We start from the raw sequence: 21,058 nt of genomic DNA, 5'->3' as shown, positions 1-21,058 counted from the left end.
TTCATCCTCCAGGGAGAAGGAACACATTTCATGACAAAATGACATGAAAGTGACATCAACTTTTATGCAGATGATATAATTTTATACGTCTGAATCCCGACTCATCATCAGTCTTTACAAGGATCACTTCTTCATCACGGCCTTTAAATGCAGATCAGTTCCTCGACAAGGTTTTCTCCACACTTTCATCCTGTTTCTGAGGAATCAGTCGGTCAACATTCACATTTCACCAGATGTCCTGGAAAACCTCTCCAGTTATCGAAAACACAAGGAGAAGGAAAGAAAAACATCTTTGTCAACGTTGAGTTCTTTGTTGATTCTCACTTTATTTGTCTTGTTTCCGTCTGATGAAACAATCGAGTCTCAATGATCTTTATTGTGATTGTATTTGTAACATCTATTTGTGGTTGTGTTGTTCAGGACCCGCACAGCAACAGCACGGCTCTGTGTGTGAAGAACAGATCGGCGTTCGAGCATCAACACAACCACCTGCTGCACTGTCTGGAGAAGACGACGGTGAGTTCAGCCAATCACAGCGGAATTAGCAAGGTCATTTTAATAAGATAGCTAGCTTAACCAGCCGAACAGCCGGCTGGCGAACTAGATATAACGCTCCTCCACCTTCCCCACAATTCTGGAGGACAAGCTAACTCGCTAACTAGCTGACTAGCTGTCTAGCTACTAAGCTACCTAGCAAACTATCCAATCATCTCCAGAGCTACGTCCTCTCTCTTCCTGCTGAGCTGTGACATCACTTTACACCCCCACCATTTCTTTTGTCACAGGACATCTGAAGACAGTTCAGTGTCCGTTCTAGTTCTTTGGTTTCAACTGAACAAGAAACATGGACTTTGACGTTGTGTGTGTTTGTTGCTCCGTTCTTCCTCGCAGAACCACGAGTTCACCAATGAGATGAACTACAGCGAGCTGTGCATGACGGAGTCGGTGGGCTACCGGACCAGTCGCAGCACCTCGCTGTCCAGCCAGCAGGGGGCCCAGAACAACTCCACCGGCTGCTGCCCCCGCCGGGCCCGGAGGAGAGCCGCCATGCGCCTGGCGAACTCCACGGTGTCGGTCAGCCGGGGGAGCATCCAGGAGCTCGACACGCTGCACATCAAGACCACCTCCATACCGCCACAAACGTACATCATTTTGTTTTTCTTCTAGCACTAGACACACTAAGATGCTGGATACAAGCCGAGAAGAGCAGATGTCCGAAAACGGAGCCTTGTGGAACACCATATTGTATCGTTTACCTCGGGAAACACACTTTAATTTGAGATAATGGACTTGAACTTACTTACTACAGGCTTTATTTTTTACTACTTTTAACCATAGATCTTAAACAGTGGGTTTGGGACCCCTAGGGGGTCTGCAGAGTTACTGCAGGTGGGTCCCTGAAATGTCCAAAAATCTACCGTTACAGGAATTCAACCTATATTAAGCAAATGTACATCTTCCTGTTGGTGTAATATTATTTTGAGAAATTGTGAAGTAGAAATGTCAAAATAGAATTAAAATATGAATCTGTCAAGAATTATTATTTTAATGTCTTAACATTGTATCCATCCATCATTACAAAGTACTGTTATACATGGAACTATAGGCTGCACTACACATTATTATTGGTTTAATAAGGAACATTATATGATATGTAATAGGGGGTCCCTCCACCGGGTCTCGATAGGCCTTGGGGGTCCTTGGTTAAAAGGAGTTTAAGTTAAAAGTTTGTCACTTTTTTAAATACTCAGATATTTCTCACGAACATCCTCATTACAAATAAAACAAATCTGTGTTTTCCCTCCTCAGTCGTTCCAGTCTCAACGCCCAGATGGGCGACTTGAAGCTGAACTGTGGGGAACAAGATTTCACTGCCGCCATCATCAGCATCCCCACGCCGCCCGCCAACTCCCCCGACGAGAGCCTCCCGCCGTCGCCCGCCCCCATCCCCGGCATCCTGCGCAACACCCGAGCCACCGCCTACACCCAGGACACCGTCAAAATCTCCTCTTTGTAACCTCCGCCCACGGCATCCGCCACCTTCCCCCCTGGACACCCAACCCCACCACCCCACCAGCCGACTTCCCTGTGAACCTCCTTCCGACCTCCGATCCTGATCCCGGGGCACTGCGAGATTTCGGGGACAAACACTACTCAGAAGGATACTTTGAGTACCGCTGGTTGCTTTCACTTCCTCTCGCCATTTTGCGGATTATCGGAGACACTTAACGGAGACTAAATGTATTTAGAGAAAAAAACGTTGAGGTGGGAAATCAGGCAAAAGATTTGCGAAGGAACAATGAATGCTCTCCTTTCCGAGGTCTCAAGAATGCTTCCTCCTGTTCATTTAAACTCCGACATTGCAAATCCTGTCTCCGCAGTTTGGAGGGTTCGTCCGGTGGAAACAATGCTCCAAAGACTTTCAGCCCCTTTAGATGGGCGTGAAATATATCTCAGTCTAAACCTGACGGGTCCTGCTTCTGGAAAGGGAAGTTGAGGCATTGCCGACCAATCGGAGAATCAGTCAGACTCACCTGTGATCGGGGAAAAGGTGCGATGGAGACGATCTGGAGATCATTTATTGATCACATGAATGCTGGTCCTTCAGGCCCATGTAGCTTAAAAACAATACGTACAGTTTAAACCAGGACAGTTTCGAGACCTTCAATACTTAACATGTAAAGGTTGTCGGTTTAAACCCCAACAACGGGTCCAGAACTGAGTGGAACTGAATCCACTTCAAGGTGAAGGACCCAAACTCTGGTGGTGTTTAACAGATCTGTGCTGAGACCTGAACGCTGAGCCGATCCTCACTGTGAGGGGGCTGAACTGGACTGGTTCTCTGAATGAGGGAACTGGGACTGGATTAAACCCAGTCTGATGTGGACTTGTCTGGTCTGGCTGTAGCTCAGAAGTGTCCTAGAAGTCTAGGAATGAAAACCTTTTACTTTTCAAAATATGCAACATTACAACAAGCAGGAAAATAGCATCAACAAATGAACAGAGTTCCTATAATAACAATAATAATAATAACAATATGTGTGTGTTATGAAACTACAGTAATTATTGCAGGGAAACAAAATGTAAAGCAACCAAGAAATGACTTTGTTATGTGTTCTCTCTGAGAGAGAGAACACAAGTATTCTGCAATAGATTTAAACGGGAGAGAGAAACGTGACGCCACGAACACTTCGGCGCTGAAATCACGTTCGTCCCGATGACGTGCACTCTGGGGAAAAAACACAGATTATTACTATCATTCAACCCTATTTAACAGCTGTCTGAATGCTGCAAAAACATCACGTCAGACTGTAACGTTGGAATTAGCACAACACGGCCGTCACTTTAGAGAACTCCGTTCAATGAGAACCAACATGAATCAACATGAGAACCAACATGAATCAACATGAGAATACACATGAACCAACATGAATCAACATGAGAACACACATGAATCAACATGAGAACCAACATGAATCAACGAACCCACATCAGCTATGCTACGTTGACGCCTCCACACACATTAAATGACTAAACGATCTTTCCAACGCAAATAAACTTTCCAGGGAAACAGATTTATTTCTGGACCGAACGTTCGCAGTTTGAAACACGTATTTAAGAACAACAAAGAAATGCTAAACAAAAACAACACTACATAGTTTGATAGGTTTAGTAAAGAACATGACTGATGAAACAAAAAACATTCTACAAAACTACCATAGCTTAGTTTATGTATTTATTTATATTTATTATATTTGTATGGTATCGTGTACGATATTAAACATAAACGTTACCATTTTGCATCGTACAAGCAGTGAAAACTTTAAGTTTTGTATTTAAAGCTCAGAGGTTTAAAACACTGAGGCTGTTTTCACCTTCATTCTGGGTCCTGGAGATCCAGCTTTGTAGTCAGACTACAAGCTTAGGTTGGGAATCCCCCCCACGACCTCCTGGTTTCAAGCTGATTTCTTACTCTGATCTTTAACGATCCGTTTCCCTCAAAAGTGAATCCACAACGCAGATCTGTTGTTGGAATCGAGACGTACCTTTAAGAGTGCACGCCATCGAACACGCGCGACTTTGGGCTGTGGGCGTTTTTGTCGACACGTTTCCTCGATAATGTCGGAAAGCGAGCGAGAGCAGCGTGACACACAGACGGGAGGTGAGACGTACATACTGTAACATATTTTGTATCATAAACTTTCACCTGCATCTTCCAATCAAATCCTCAAACCAGAAAAAATTATGAAAAGAGAGAAAAAAAACCTAAAAGAGGCCAAAGTGGTCGTCCTGCATGAGCCTCGTCCAGTAGAAGTAGCGCTGCCGATCCTCGGAGACAGATCGGCCGCATCGGAGGAGAGATGTAGAAAAACACACGACACAGCGGGGGATTCAAACCTTCATCATCCATTCTTTTGCATGACGACTCGTTCTTTTGTCTCCTTCTGTTCGTTTCCTCCCCAGAACGTTCACCACCGAGATGGTTCCTAGAGTCCCGGCAGGAACCCGAACCCATCATAGAGAATACATCGTTCGGGCATGTTCCTCGCCAGAATGCAAAGTGTGTGTGTGTGTGTGTGTGTGTGTGTGTGTGTGTGTGTGTGTGTGAGACAAGTGTTTGTATGGATGTGTGTTTGATGACAGTCACAAATATGCATGGATACCGTTATAGGTATTTTATCTGTTTTCTCCGGCGGTTTGAAGAGTCGACTGAGAGGCCGAACCGACGTCTGTTCGCTGGACGCATCTTTGTTTTATTTCATTATAATCTTCAGATAAAAACTTGACGTTTTCTAGCCAATTAAAGTTAATAAGCACCATATTTTACATTTGTACCGTGACGATGCATTATTGATTTCATTTACAGCGTACGTACAACACATTGGTCCGTTTGATAGAATGACACCAGAAACAGTTGGACCTTGAGTTAGCATTATTATAATACAAATTACATTTTTATTATTCACTTAACAATGGTCATTTTGGCTGGAAGTTACTTCTCCAACAATCCCTGAATACATTCCCTCTAATTACTATTCCCCCCTGGCCTTCCATCAACTCTTTTGTCTTTAGTAAACCGACCAAAAGTTAAACTGAATTTATTTCTAATTTTTGTAATCTTCTAGGTAATTTGCAAATGTTCTTTAAAGTAAATTAAGTTTCGTGGATCTACTGTTTTTCATTGATCATTTAAGAGTCAACAAAGTTGATGTTCCTTCTATTAATGAGCAGTCAGTGTTCAGAACTTCCTATATAAATTGACAAAATGATCCCAGAAAAAAACAAGTAAATGGGCGCGAGCTAGGAATATTTTAGTAACAATTATAATTATGAGTTATTATCTTTAGAATTATCATTTTGTCTGGAGGTTATTTAGTTATCCAACAATCCCTGAATACATTATTACTAGAATTTTAATAGTTTTAAACTACAATGTCTTAATAAATGAAATCATGTCCTCTTTGACCTTCCATACTTCCATACATACTAAGTTTTAACAGCATTTTCTTCTAGTCCACCAGCAATAAGTCATTTTCTAGATGATGAACCTGGTTGTCCAACAGCTGCTGTTATTGACTTAATTGTTTCCCCTTTTGCCTTCCATAGACACAGCCTTTATTTTTTATTCCATAAGCGTGCCGTTTCAACTGAATTTGTTCCCATTATTGTAATTTTCATATTCCTGAACCTGGTTTGTAATTCTTTAATTAACTTCCAGCTTATTTTTAGATTGAATATTTGCTCCAAATTACTTTATTTTAAGTCCCCTTTGGTCTTCCATATTTTTTGTTTTTATTCCATAAGCAGTTTTAAATGAATCTTGTCTAATTTTTTGGTAATTTTCAAGATCATGAAGTTGTAAATGTGATATTGAGTTTCTCTGTTATTGAATATGTTTCGGTTTCATCTGAAGCAATGTTTCTTTTATTAATAATGAAAGCTGCTTCAGATCAACGAGAGGCGGAGACTTCCATGTTGAATCCAGCGGACGGACGCGACGGAGAGAACGAGTGAACGGAGGAGAAAACAGCTTTAAAGCACAGAGGTGTATATTCCATTCCACTAATAAAGACTACAAAAAACAGAACTCCCTGTTTCTACCTCGTTATTACACCAGAGGAAAACTACACACCCGGTTCATTCATCCACCTTTAATTTAATGGATTCTTTAATGATGTAAAATAAAACCCCACACTTATACGTAACATTGTTGTCGTCATGGCAACGTGGTGACGTTCAGATTCATCCCACATGGAGCTCCGATGAGTCCTGGAAGGCCCAGGTCTTAAGGTTTTAGGGGACACATTTGGGACCGGGGCCAAATCCCAACGTCCCCCCTCAAGGACTCACGGACTTTGGTGCGCGTTCCCGTTAAGCTGTCCCATGGCCACATCGTCAGGTGCACGAGGACTCACTCGCAGACTCTTTGAGCCCTAAGATCCTGAGGGTTCAGGGTTTAGACCTTAGGGGGGACATTGGGACTTTGACTCAGTGGATGGACAGTGTGACGTGATCCACTAGCGACACCCAGTGGCCACAACGAGGATTACAAGTCAGTTCAGCAGAAAATAATTGGTTTTAATAACAGTGGTGGTATAGCATCATTTGAGGTACTTTTATCTGCTTTAGTTACTTTGCAGATTGATATAATAATATGAATTAATTTAATACGATAATATATGAATATTATTCTGCATAATTAGTACTTTGATGTTATTATTATTATTATTATTATTATTATTATTATTATTATTTATGCAACAGCGTTGCTGATGATAGTTTCTTTAAATTAAAATATATAGTTTATTATATATTTTTATTTTATTTTGTTATTAATATGTATTTTAGTAAAATAAACTGTTGAAAACAGGACATCAGAGTGTTTCTGGTACTTTTATTTTGGTAGGACACCACGTCTTCCTGCTTTTCTGCAAGAGACAAAAAAAAAAAAACTACAACCAGGAGCTCGCGCAATGAATTCTGGGAGAACAGGTGGGCCTGTACCTGCTGTGACACAGACCTCCTCCTCGACTCTCCTTCTCGTCTCCAGGTTCCTCCTTCTGGTCCCCACATCGGAGTCTGCTCTCCAGAACCTCCTTCAGGTCTGAACCACCCGTGTGAACCGGCTCCCACCGTGACCCGGTCCCGGTACCGCGCTAACTTTAAAGCCCTTGTAAACTGGTTTACCTGGCGGACGGAGACACCTGTCGCTGCTCACCTGTCGGCGCCATGTCCGCGCGACACTAATGGCAGCAGAGCGCGAGACTCACCGGCGGAAACTCGAGAGAAGGAGACGAAGACGAACGAGGACGAGGACTAAGGACTGAAGGAGACCATCAACATGGACCTGCTGGACTCCGGACAGAAGTTCAGCCCGAGACAGGTGAGCTGCTCACCTGTAACATGAAACCCGCTGTGACGTCACACCAAAGCCTGCAGCTATGACAGTATCACTTGAGATCAGAAACCGAAACCAGGTCCAGGTCCAAACTTTTTTTTTTTTTTTTGTCTGGAATGAATCTATAGAGGGGTTTCATTTTTGTGGTTTCTGGTTCCACAGCCGGCTGAACTGGTTTCTGTGGTCTACAGGTCCACATATAGACCTTCAGCTTTACCTACTACTACTACTATTACTACTACTACTACTAATAATAATAATAATAATAATAATAATAATAATAATAATAATCTTTGTATTAAATATTATAATCTCTACTTGTATCAGAGTCTTTCTACTCAGTATTAATACTTTTACACCCAGAACCGGTCCAATTATATAATAATAATAATAATAAGAAGAAGAAGAAGAAGAAGAAGAAGAATTTCACTTAAATGTGAAGATTAACTAACAGTAAAATAAAAGTTTTAACCAAACAACAAATATTTAAATAGTAAATTGGACAATACTAATTAACTGCAGAAATATATGGCAAATAACTGTCATAACTGTACATGTGTAAAGGTATTTATATATAAAATATATTAAAAATAATAAAAAAACAGACTGTAAATGTTTCATAACAACATCAATTATCATATTTACGATATAACAATCATAATGTTTCAGTTGAGTTTAAGTTCAGTTTGATCACATGACCAAACCAAATTTTCTGAGTGAAACGTTAAAGCTGAATCTTCGTTTCCATGGAGACATAACATTGAAAAGATGAGCTGGTGGCCATCCCTCACTCTGATTGGTTGATGGATGGATGGTCTGATTGGTTGTACCAGATGATGTAAACCAGCCTCATATTTAGTTTTTTGGGCGTTTTTAGTTAAATATTTGAACAATTTTGATCAAAAAGTTTAAAAAGATGTTGTTCGGTGACACCAGGACCAGGCTTATATGGTGATACCTAGACCAGGACCAGGATTATATGGTGACACCTGGACAAGGTTTATATGGTGACACCCGGACCAGGACCAGGCTTATATGGTGATACCTAGATCAGGACAAGGTTTATATGGTGACACCTGGACCAGGTTTATGGTGACAGCCGGACCAGGACCAGGTTTATATGGGGACACCGGGACCAGGTCTTCTCCTGGTTCTGACTTTTATTCTGATAATTTCTGTTAATTTTATCAGTGAATAAATCATCTTTTAATTTTCAAATCAGATCTAAACGTTTTTTAGCCTAGCTTAGCACAAAGACTGGAAACAGAGGGGAACTGCTAGCCTCCCTGGCTCTGTGTGAGAAAGGAGACGTCGTGGTCTCAGCTCGTTCTGGATCTGGTGTGGAGGTTCAGCCTGACATCACAGAGGAACAGGGTGTGGATGGACCCGCTAACAGGACTCGACACGCTGACGCTGAGCAGCATTCCTGTCCAGCAACGCACTGGAACAGGTTCAGCACAGTCTGCTAGAGTCTGCTAGCGTCTTAATAGTCTAATAGAGTCACACTGGAACAGGTTCAGCCCAGTCTGCTAGAGTCTGCTAGAGTCTAATAGTCTAATAGAGTCACACTGGAACAGGTTCAGCCCAGTCTGCTAGAGTCTACTAGAGTCTACTAGAGTCTACTAGAGTCTGCTAGAGTCTGCTTGAGTCTACTATAATCTAATAGAGTCACAGTGGAACAGGTTCAACACAGTCTGCTAGAGTCTACTATAGTCTAATAGAGTCATAGTGGAACAGGTTCAGCACAGTCTGCTAGAGTCTGCTAGAGTCTACTAGAGTCTACTAGAGTCTGCTAGAGTCTGCTTGAGTCTACTATAGTCTAATAGAGTCACAGTGGAACAGGTTCAACACAGTCTGCTAGAGTCTATTAGTCTGCTAGAGTCTGCCAGAGTCTGCCAGGGTCTGCTAGAGTCTGCTAGAGTCTACTAGAGTGAATGTGTCTTTTCTGTCTGCAGGACCAGGACTGGGACGCTGCCCTCCAGTTCCTGCCGGCCTCGGACCCCAAGCAGCTGGAGAAGAAACCCGGCCGCAGGAAGAAGATGTGGATGGGAGTGGGTCTGGTGGTCTCGGCCGCTGCTGTGGCCCTGCTGACCGGACTGCTGGTCTGGCACTTCCACTGTGAGCTGCTTTATTTAAACGGTGACTAGCAGGATAGACAGGTCAGAGAACCCAGACCAGAACTACAACGTCAGACCTCCGCAACCAGCAATCCACGTCCGTGTTCGTTCAGCGTTTTTCTGAAATGGGTCGTAACGTTGGCGTAGCCCACCAGCTTCTCCTGCTCTGAGTTGGTTGATGGATGGGTGGATGTCATTGTCGGTAGCTGATGTCAGCACGCGTCATCATTAGTTTTCCAAGAAAAAAAAATATATATTTTGATGTAAAAATCCAAAGAACTTGATTTGATGTTCAGATTTTCCGTCATATTTTCTTAAATCTGTGATCAATATTAATAACGACGAGCGAGATTAAGTTCTGTTGTTTTCATTAGTTTCACTATTCGTTAGCATAAGTTCACGGTTCGTGTTTAGCTTAGCTTACTTTAGCTAGTTTTCGTTAGCATAAGATGATGATGATGGTGATGGTGATGATGATGATGATGATGATAGTAACCAGATTGTCTCCGTCTCTTCAGTACGCAGAGACGTCCGAGTGAAGAAGGTCTACATCGGCTCCATGGGGATCAATGACCAGCCTTTCCTGCCAGACTACGAAGATCCCAGCAGTCCCAAGTTTACACACCTGGCTTCTCTGGTCAGCAAACAGGTGAGACTCCAGTCCCAAAGCATCATGGGCTGCAGTACCACTCTCCACCTGATCTGGTACTGATGGGCTGGTGGGTGCGCTGTTTTACAAAATCAGATAAATGAATGTGAAATCTGGTTGTAAATTTCATCCATCAAAGTAACTCGTATATATACATGTACATTTTTTTAATTAATCGGAAAACAAATGTTATTATTTATTATTATTCCGTTACTTTTTGCCGTCCAACCGTTTCAGTATTGTTATCCAGATATTCAGGCAGCACGTCGTATCCAGACACTAGACAGATATGCTAATGAATCTAAATATCTAACCTTTATATATATAATGTTCTTCCTGTTTGTCTTCCAGCTGAAACTAATTTACTCCAAAAACTCAGTGTTGGCCAAACACTTCCAAGGCTCCACCGTTCAGGCCTTCAGGTGAAAAACCTCACCAACATAACCAACAAACAGCCTCAGATCGTTTATGTTTCTATCTCAGACCCTGAAACTCTTCTGTGTTTATGTAGCGAGGGAGACGGCGGCAGCGACGGCGTCGTGGCGTACTATGAGTCGGAGTTCGACGTACACGTCCTTCAGCAGGCGTCGCTGGACGAAGCCATTGAGTCTCTGGAGCCGGCGGCAGGAAGTCAGCAGGGCCGCCATGGACGGCTGCTGCTGAGACCCACCGACGCTCTCAACGTCAACAACGTGGTCTCACGAGGTTCGACTCCCAGTTCATGATGAGTCAAGTCAGACTTCAGGATCAGTCAAGTCAGAGTTCACGATCAGTCAAGTCAGAGTTCAGGATCAGTCAAGTCAGAGTTCAGGTTTAAAGTGCGAGTTTGTGTCATTCAGGATGCCTCTCTGAAAAAGGTTTTTCTCTTTAAACGTTGTTTTCTGTCCGCAGCCATCGACCCGCGCATGACGAGGAAGACTCTGTTTGGTGAGGAAGAGTTGTGTGTTTAAGTCCCAACGAGGTTTAATCCACATTGAGGCTCAGAAACGAGACCTGGTCTTGGTTTGGAATCACGAGAGTTGTTCTGTTTTGCCTCCTCAGTGAAGAAGTCATTCAACATCCACGTCGCTAGAGCCGGACTTGTCCGGTCCCCGGGTTTCCCCGACTCCTCGTACCCCCCCAACGTCTACCTGCAGTGGAGGCTGAGGGCCGATCCGGGCCACCGAGTCCGCCTGGACTTCCACACCCTGATCCTGGAGGACGACTGTCGGAAAGATTTCATCCAGATCTATGACTCCCTGGCTCCGATAGAGAGCCGGGTCCTGACAGAGTGAGACCTGAACCTGACCTAAGACATTTAACATCGTAAATAAAGGTCTCGTACATAGATGGCTTTTTAAAGTCACGATTATCCGAATGATGGAAAATTCACCGTCGTCCAAGTGAACCTTAACACACCAAATCCTGAACGATGGAGTCCAACAGGGACCCCGTTTACAGTTAGAAGGTCCGTGGTACCAAAACAAAACTGATACAGTCCAGTCCGGCATGTGAGCGGGCGAGGTCGTCTGACTAGAACCAGGATGATGTTACGTAGTGTGATCCAGGTCACGTTAACCCCTGGAGTTCCTGGTTGACACAAGATTTTCAGCTGCTGTTAAGTGTTTTAAAATGATCAGTTTTGCAAAAACTCGTAACATAAACATTTGATAAGGATTCTTAAACGTGGCCCAGATTTGTCGACTTTTAACACCGTAGAAATGTGTCGGCGTCCTCTGGTGGAAAAACTACCGAACTACATCTCAGGTCCCATTAGCAAGGCTTGCAAGCTTGCTAGCTAGCTAACTCTAGCTCTGTTCCGTCACTAATGTAACGCTAGCTCAGCCGATACGTTTGATCCACTAACAGATTCAGGTCTCTGTGGTTCCTCTTGCAGGCAGTGTGGGTACCCCCACGAGTCCTTGTCCTTCCTGTCCTCTGGAAACGTCCTGTTGCTGATCCTGATCACGAGCGAGGACAAGAACTTCCCCGGCTTCAGGGCCAACTACTCCCAGATCCCTTTGACCCAACAAAGTACGACAGGAAGTTCACCCTTGTTAGCAATTTAGCGTTGATTTGATGCAAACGCTAGCATGGAAGGCTGCTGAAATCACCAAAATAATACAGTGTCTTTGTCCAGAGTGTGGCGGTCCGCTCGCTGGAGACAAAGGCTTCTTCTCCTCGCCGTTCTTCCCGTCCAACTTTCCTCCAAGGACCTCATGTGTCTGGACCATCGAGGTGAGTTCACGCTTGGTGAGAAAAGCTATGGTGCCATGTTTGTAGTTCTTCCCGCCACTAATCAACTCTGTGGCAAAGAAACCCTTTGTGATACTTTCAGATTTTGTTCTGCAGGATAGTCTTCACAAATCAACACTTCTTTTTTGAGTTTCGAGGTGTGAATGCAATCATCGGAAATACAATGCTAACGCTAGGCTAAGTAAAGGAGCGGCGCCACTCCTTATAGAACTAAATGTTAAAAGCTTCTGTTCAACACAAATTTTATTTCAGGAACCAAAAACACTGTTGACTTCCACACGAGGGAACAGGAAGTGTAAAACTGCTGAATCATGTCTGAGTGAATGAGCAGGTCTAGACATCGGTGTGAAGGTCATGAATATCTTAAGGGTTCATAGTGGTGCTTGATAAAAGGTAGTTAAACACACCAGGGTTCATCCTCTGGGAATAATGAATAACCACAGAAGGTTTTCATGGAAACCAATCAATCAATATTCTATCAGCTGGCATCCGATCACCATCTTCTTTTGAATTGATCGTGTCTCATTCTGTTTTTTCATTCGATGTCTTCGTTGTCTTTCTTTCTTCAGGTGCCGAAGGAAAAGTTTGTGAAGGTTCAGTTCAACAAGTTCCTGCTGGGAAACAACAGCAACCATTGTCACGGCGACTACGTGGATGTGGACGATCAAAGGTCAGAGGTTCAGTTTCCTGATGCGACTCGATGAGCTGGGCTCAGACCCGTAACCGTTCTGAAACTGAGACTTGCTGACTCATTGACTCGCTGTTTTACAAGTCCAAACAAAGTCTTGAGTCCTGGCTGTCGAGTCCAGAGTTAAGTCCCACGTCTCCCAAATGAACAGCAGCAAATTCCCAAACTTGTTTTTATTATTAGGAACATTGAGATCTCATAGTTAGTGACTTTAGTTCAGAAACTTGAAGACTTGAGACTCGAGGGTTTGGCCCCCGATTCGATGACGACGCTGTACAGATGAATTGTATTTTGGTCTGTAGAGTCGGACTCTGAGATGCCGGGTCGTCTTCTGTGTTTCAGACTGTGTGGCAGGAAACCAGAGAGCACCGTGGTGACCAGCCAGACCAACACTATGACCATCAAATTCCACTCTGACTCAGCCTACGTGGACCAGGGCTTCACCGCCACGTACGAAGCCTTCGTCCCGAACAATCGTAAGGCTGATTACAGTTTAAATTCACTTTTCTCAGACGTGGTTTAGCCGTTAGATTCCCTGTCCTTCATGGTCCTGTACGGTGTGCTGTGATTGGCCAGCTTGTCCCGGACGCTTCCAGTGCTTCAACAACCTCTGCATCAACGCCACGCTGCACTGCGATGGCTGGAACGACTGCGGAGACAGCAGCGATGAGGACCACTGCAGTAAGTCCAGAACCAGCTGTCTACCTTCACGTTAATAGAACATTGTGTAGACAGGAAGTGAGACAGCTGACTTGTCGTTGGTTTTTCAGCATGCGACGCGTCTCAGATGAAATGTAAAAATGGTCGCTGTAAACCGAAGTTCTGGGAATGTGACGGGTTCGACGACTGTGGAGACAACACGGACGAGCAGAACTGTGGTGGGTTACAATGCTAACATTGCAAACAATCCTCCGGATGCTAAGACTCACGGCAGCTTGTCGTCTAAAGCTTGCGTTGGTTTTGTCGTCTAAAGCTAACATTGTTTTTTTCCTCTAAAGCTAACGTTGGTTTTTTCATCTAAAGCTAACGTTGGTTTCGTTCTCTAAAGCTAACGTTGGTTTCGTGGTCTTAAGCTAACGTTGGTTTTGTCGTACATACTAACGTTGGTTTCGTGGTCTAAAGCTAACGTTGGTTTCCTGGTCTAAACCTACATTGGTTTCATGGTCTAAAGCTACCTGTATGTTGTGATTTGAATTCAGGCTATAAAGGGTCTGAATGGTAAATGTGAGTCATTGTTGGTTTCTCTCTTCGTTTCCAGTAAAATGTAAACCAGGAGAGTTTTCCTGCAGAAACCACCGCTGCATCCCTGAGAAGTTAAAATGTAACGGGAAAGACGACTGTTCGGACGGATCGGATGAGTCTACATGTGAAAGATGTAAGAGACAAGCAGTCAAAGACACATATGAGTATAATATATAATTTTACACACTAGGACTCTTTAGTAGAAGATTATAATACACAAGGTCTTCTTCTCCGCTTCCTGGTTCTGTTGGTTAGTTAGAGCGATGCTATCGAGGCGTATTCACGTCAAACAGAGTGTTGAGTCCAGTAAAAGAGACGAGTGTCGGTACTGATCCTGTGCCCCATGTGGTCCAGCTCTGGTCCTGCAGCAGTGCTCAGAGTTCACCTTCCGCTGCAGAGACGGACGCTGCATCAGCAAACTAAACCCGGAGTGTGACGGCGAGCAGGACTGTGAGGACGCCTCTGATGAGGACCGCTGCCGTATGTGGACCCCACTCACACACACACACACACACACACACACACACAGTAGCAGCCTTGGTGTCCACACGTCTGTGTTTGTGTGTCCTCAGAGTGCGGGACAAGGCCCTACAGGAGCTCCCGAATCGTGGGGGGTCAGGTCTCCCGGGAGGGGGAGTGGCCCTGGCAGGTCAGCCTCCACATCCGGGGGACGGGTCACGTGTGCGGGGCGTCGGTGCTCAACAACCGCTGGCTGCTCACGGCGGCTCACTGCGTCCAGGACAACGGACCCAACAAGTACGATCCTCTATGATAATTACAACTCCAGTATGCTGGATTAGCAGACTTGACCTCTGACCTCAGTGTATGTGTGTGGGTGGGTGCAGGTACTCCCAGGCCGACCAATGGGAGGCCTTGCTGGGTCTCCACGTGCAGAGTCAGACCAGCGAATGGACGGTGAGGAGGAACGTGAAGCGGATCATCGCTCAGCCGGACTACAACGCCTTCACCTACGACAACGACGTCGCTCTGATGGAGCTGGACGCCAATGTCACCCTCAACCAGAACATCTGGCCCATCTGTCTGCCCGCCGCCACCCACGACTTCCCAGCAGGCCGAGAGGCGTGGATCACCGGCTGGGGCGCCACCAGAGAGGGAGGTGAGCTTACACAGGAAGTGATGTGCGTCATGTGTTTGTTGTCACGCCTCCCTGTTTGATCGTGCTGAAACACGCCAGAGTTTTAAAGAGAAAACTTTTTCAGGACTTTACAAGACAAAGACAAAAATATTATTTTAATATAACATTTTATTTATTTACTGATTTATAATGACAACAATAATAACTTTATCCATATAGCACCTTTAAAACAGAGTTGTATGCTATATATAGTTATATATTAACAGTATATATAGTATATATATTATGTTGAATTTTCCTTTTGTTTATTAATTTTTTTTTATCGTTCAAAGTAAATTAATGACTAAAAAAGTTTAGACTTGACAGTCAAACAGCGACAAAGTTATATTACAACAAAACTACATTTATACAAATACATTTTTTTCATTTTTGTATTTATTTATTTTTAAAGTAAAAATAAAATGATGTATATTTGTTGTGCAGTAAAATGTACTCCAATTTTGATTTCAATACAATTTATACTCATTAAAACTTAAATGATGTACTTTAGTTCTAAAACAATGACTCAGGCAATATCCTGATGAGGATCTCCTTCAATAAAAACCTGATTAACAGAGTTGTATTATCACAGCTGACGTATGATTCAGACCCCCGCTGGTTCTGGTGTTTGGTTCTCTGTCTACAAGGAACGAGAACTTTGTCTGTTTCACGGTGACTCACCTTCACTTACATGTCGGCCATCTTGTCCGTCAGGTCTGGCGGCGACCGTCCTGCAGAAGGCGGAGGTTCGCATCATCAACAGCACGGTGTGTAAGAGTCTGATGAACGACGTCGTCACCGACAGGATGCTGTGTGCCGGCGTCCTCAAAGGAGGCGTGGACGCCTGTCAGGTAACGCAACCTGCATTCTCTCTGCTGGCCACCAGGGGGCGACTCCTCTCTGGTTGTATAGAAGTCTATGAGAAAATGGTCCTACTTCTCTCTGCTGGCCACCAGGGGGCGACTCCTCTCTGGTTGTTTAGAAGTCTATGAGAAAATGGTCCTACTTCTCTCTTGATGCATTATCTCAGTAAACATTGTAAACATGGGGTTGCACGGTGGTGTCACCTTACAGCGAGAGGGTCCCGGGTTCGATTCCCGGATCGGGTTCCTTCTGTATGGAGTTTGCATGTTATCCCCACCGTCGCCCAATGACACATGATGTTCATTTAGTACATTATGGTCCATTTAGAGTCCAACAGACCAGGAAGCAGGGGATACTTTAGGGACGAGGTTTCCTTTTTTACAGTGTTTTTTACTTCATCAAAGTTAATTGTAACATTTTGGTCCTAAATATGTCTTCTTCTATGTTTGGTTATAATTAGCTCCTCCATCTTGTGTCACTTCTGATGGCATAAAACCAAGATGGCGACGGCCAAAGATCGAGATATCCTGCTTGTTAAATGGACGGTCAACGTGAAACGTAAAGAACTTAAAACTCATATTAGTGGCTGAGTTTGTAAATTAAATGTCACGATATTTCCAACAGTTATTTTAGTTGTTCTCGATGTACCCGGGACCCTTGAACTCAGACTTGAAGGTTACGTTTATGTTAGACCCTTGGCTCTAACTCTTCCCCCCCTCGGACTGTTTCAGGGCGACTCCGGCGGCCCGCTGTCCGTCACTGGCACCAGTGGGCGGGTCTTCCTGGCCGGTGTGGTGAGCTGGGGCGACGGCTGCGCTCGCAGGAACAAACCGGGCGTCTACACCCGGATCACCAGATACCGCAGCTGGATCAAGGAGAACACAGGACTGTAGGGCTCTCCGGAGGACGGGTGGCGTTCAGGGATATTTATGGGTGGAGCTAAATGGCCCCGCTGCTATTGATTATTCATTTATATTCATTTTACAAATCATCTACAAATCAAGGAACGGAATCTCAGAGCTTTTTGATAGGGTTTTTGTGTTTTTAAGTCGATGAAAGCAGAACTTCTTTTTAAATGATAATGAACTTAATAATAATAATAATAATAATAATAATAATAATAATAATAATAATAATCCTCCCTTATCATCTCTGAGACAGAGGATGGACTTCATAAAACAGAAGCTTGCTATTTGAAATTAAATCTACCAACTTGATGCATTATTGACCCTTTATTGATGAAGTAGCACCATTTATACTTAATGAGTTATTATCCATTGCAGAAACGTGTGACTCAGAGTTTTTTACAATCTGGCAAACAAGAAAAAAACTTTTTAGAAAAAGCTTTATACTAAAAATATGGGTTGTTCTTTAGTAGAGATAACCAACCCCTAACCCCTGAACCCTAACCCACACTGGGTTCAGTGTTTCCAGCTGCTGATCCTGCTTCACCAACAAAAGCTTCACCTCAGAACCTGAACTCCCATCGGCTAACGAGCTGCTTTAAACACATTTGCATGTTTGTTTGTTTTTTTTAAGATTTTTGTGGCATAGACACCTTTAACTAGCAGTGGACAGATAGGAAACACAGGAGAGAGAGGGGGTGTGACATGCAGCAAAGGATGTCGGGCCGGGATTCGAACCGGGGTCGGCTGCGTATGTGCATAGGTTCGTACATGGCATGCGCTCTAACCACTCAGCCACCTGCTCACCGCATGTTTGTTTTCTTGTCTAAACTCGACTCTTAATTTGAAATGAAGGAAACTCAAGTGGTTAAATAATGAACTCAAAGCTGATGAACCACCTGAAACATGTTCCAACCATGAAATAAAACTTTATACATCAAACTGTAAAATATATCCCCAGAGTTCAGTAACAGACCGGACAAATGTATCTGCGTTAAACCCACTTATTTTATTTTATGAATAGAAGTAGAATATATTTTACTCTTTAATGTGATGACTTGTGATAATTACACCACTAGATTTAGATGATGAATCACTAATTTGCATTTGCCTGATCTGAAATATTAATTATATTGTATTTCTCCATTGGTGGCAATAACACAACTATACTTGAACTAAATGATCCAAATAGGGTTCCTCACCAGCAGTTTATACATATAAAACATACAAATAAAGTTATATAATGACGGAGTTCCTCAGGGAAATGTCCTAGGTCCTCTATGGGACCCCACGACACAATTAAATACCAGGTTTCATGTGGCTTTTTAGCAAGTCAATAATGAATACAGAGCAACAGCACATTTGAAGGAACCCTGAAAGATTCCTGAAAGGTCAGGAACCCTGAAAGCTCAGGAACAGGCCGCTCTACAAAAAAACTACAAAACGAACGAAGCAAGAACTTTTACATCTAACTAAAGTTGAGCTAAAAGTAATTCAAACTATTTCAATAAATTGGATCATTATGGGATTGGCCTTTTGGTGTGAGCCAACAATCAATAGTTATTGATATGGATCAACTCCAACATTACCGCCTTAAAGAAGCGTTGTATTCGTACAACGTATGAGGCGACATGAGAACCTTTTTTGTTGTCGTCGGTATTGAACGTTAAGCAGAACAAAAATATGTGTTTGTTACATTTCTTGTTTTTATTCCTGTTTTGCACTCTGATCTGCTGAATGTATTTATTTGTACAGTGTTCCGTTGTCTTTGCTTTTATCTTACGTTTACTTCGGGTTGCAGGATTATTAACGACTTTAAATACTTAAGGTGATATAATTAAAAGGATGACGCTGCGCCGGGTAGGAAATGTTAAAATTCAACAATTATTTAAATCTCTTTTTGTCAATGCTGTGGAAGGAAAACAGAGGGAACTCTGCTGTGATTTATTTCAAGTTTTGTACGATGAATAAATTCATCAAAATATAAACATTCACACAGTGTTTTTTTTTTCTTTATTTGAATAACAGTAACATGAGCCGATATAGTGACAATACTACATTTATATACGATCAACAACGGAGGAAAAATGTGGACTATTCAATCAGATAGTCCAAAAAAAAAAAACGTGAAAATTCAGCTGCTGATGACGTCACAGGTCCTTTTGAATCCCTCTTTCATCGTCATATTTCATCCCTTTCTGTTCTTTCCTCTCTGACTTCCTCTCAGTCTGTGTATGAACCGTGTCGTCAGCAGATGTTTCACTAGTGAGTCTGCTGTGTGTTGTTTAGCATCGCGGCGCTACGTTACCATTTACTGTAGTACTACTACTCTCCTGAAGTACACATTACTGTAGTACTACTCTCCAGTAATACTTTTCTGTAGTACTACTCTCCTGAAGTACACATTACTGTAGTACTACTCGATAAATATGAAGATGAAACAGTCTGAAGACCATTAACCTGGAGATGAAATAGTCTGAAGACCATAAACCTGGAGATGAAATAGTCTGTAGACTATAAAGATGAAGATGAAACAGTCTGAAGACAAAGATGGAGATGAAACGGTCTGAATGGAGATGGAGGACAGATTAGGGGATCGGGGAAAGACTGCAGTCTGGGGGGGGGGGGGTGTTTCGGACACAGCCTAGGTATAGTTAGCTAGGTAGCTAGTTAGTTGTGTAGCTAGACAATTAGTTAGCTAGAAAGCTGGAAGAGTATTTTTATCGATTACTTTGAAGTAATATTGTCTTGATATGTGTTGTTTTCTTCGTAAGGCGATTTACCACGATAAAGGTTTAGTACTTGTTTGGTTCTGGATCACCGAGGAGAGCAGCCGTGAAGAAGCCAGATGGTTCCCCGAAGTGACATCATCTGCTCCTCTCCGTCCTCCATTCATGTTATCGCTATGGCGACGGCTGATCATGCAGGTTGGCCTCGCCGATGGCATCCCAGTAGCATCGTTCTCTGCCGCCGCTTGTCTCAACAGCTGGAGACACACACACACAGATACACGCATACACAAACACACACACACAGATACACACATACACAAACACACACACAGATACACAACGTGAGGCCAGGGGCCGGTGGTCCGAAGGGGACCAGCAAACTCGAATGAGGGGAAGAGAAAGTGTGTGTGTGGGTGGGTAAGTGGGTGTATGTGCGTGTGTGTGTGTTTGTGTGTGTGTGTGTGTATCTGTGTATGTGTGTGTGTGTGTGTGCGTGTGTGTATCTGTGTATGTGTGTGTGTGTGCGTGTTTGTGTGGTAATGAGAGAGTGGGTGTAGAAAAAGGAAGTGGCGGAGAGGAAGACGAAGAAGAAACTTGGTAACATTGGTGATGTCAGGAGTATTTCGTTTTCAGTGGTGAACGAGTCAGCCAATCAGAAACCGGTTTGAAGACTGGAACCCTTCGATTCTGAAGTCACCGATCAGTTACAGCTGTACGACAGGTACACACACACTCATATGCACACATACATACACACACACATATATACACACACACACAGGTCCAGACCACCTCGTTTGTGGTGTTTTTCTGTTGTTTTCTGAGCTTCTGTGTGTTTTGGAGCCGCCAGCGTCTGATTGGACGGGAACGATTCATGAGACTCTGATGTCGGCGTGTTAATAACCCACGCCTGGAGCGTCTCCTCATTATCTCTTCATCTACTCATCTCTCCCCCTCTCTCTCCCCCCTCTCTCTTTCCCTCTCTCCCTTTCTCTCTCTCCCCCTCTTCCTCTCTCTCTCCTCTCTCTCTCTCTCCCCCTCTCTCTCTCCTCTCTCCCCCTCTCTCTCCCCCCCTCTCTCTCTCCCCCTCTC

General features: G+C 43.6%; 2 protein-coding genes across 3 annotated transcripts in view; both read left to right on the top strand.

Annotated features, from left to right (window-relative positions):
- kcnd1 (potassium voltage-gated channel, Shal-related subfamily, member 1) overlaps positions 1-6,081 on the top strand; it is a 41,437-nt gene extending 35,356 nt beyond the window's left edge. The window contains exons 7-10 of one of the 2 annotated variants that reach the window (XR_014597567.1): positions 421-516; positions 892-1,142; positions 1,810-3,357; positions 3,412-6,081. Coding sequence is in view for 1 of the 2 variants with exons in the window: in XM_084014930.1 (XP_083871056.1) it covers positions 421-516; positions 892-1,142; positions 1,810-2,017 (555 nt within the window). In the remaining variant the exon portion in view is untranslated. Of the gene's footprint in view, positions 1-420; positions 517-891; positions 1,143-1,809 lie in introns of both variants that reach the window. The other variant, XM_084014930.1, reaches the window with a different exon arrangement.
- An 897-nt stretch (positions 6,082-6,978) lies between these two features.
- Positions 6,979-19,228, top strand: LOC311016908 (suppressor of tumorigenicity 14 protein homolog). The gene is made up of 19 exons (XM_084014920.1): positions 6,979-7,384; positions 9,355-9,517; positions 10,035-10,165; positions 10,517-10,587; positions 10,677-10,870; positions 11,057-11,092; positions 11,207-11,435; positions 12,042-12,178; positions 12,285-12,382; positions 12,970-13,070; positions 13,431-13,564; positions 13,665-13,769; positions 13,859-13,966; positions 14,347-14,463; positions 14,685-14,810; positions 14,903-15,086; positions 15,176-15,447; positions 16,180-16,316; positions 17,061-19,228. Exons 1-19 carry the CDS (start codon positions 7,343-7,345, stop codon positions 17,220-17,222), a joined length of 2,547 nt encoding a protein of 848 aa, XP_083871046.1. The 5' UTR covers positions 6,979-7,342; the 3' UTR covers positions 17,223-19,228.
- The last annotated feature ends 1,830 nt before the right edge of the window (positions 19,229-21,058 follow it).

This window comes from Eutrigla gurnardus (assembly GCF_963514095.1).
Source record: "Eutrigla gurnardus genome assembly, chromosome: 8".
Taxonomy (NCBI): Eukaryota; Metazoa; Chordata; class Actinopteri; order Perciformes; family Triglidae; genus Eutrigla; species Eutrigla gurnardus.
This window is presented reverse-complemented; position numbering and strand designations above follow the sequence as displayed.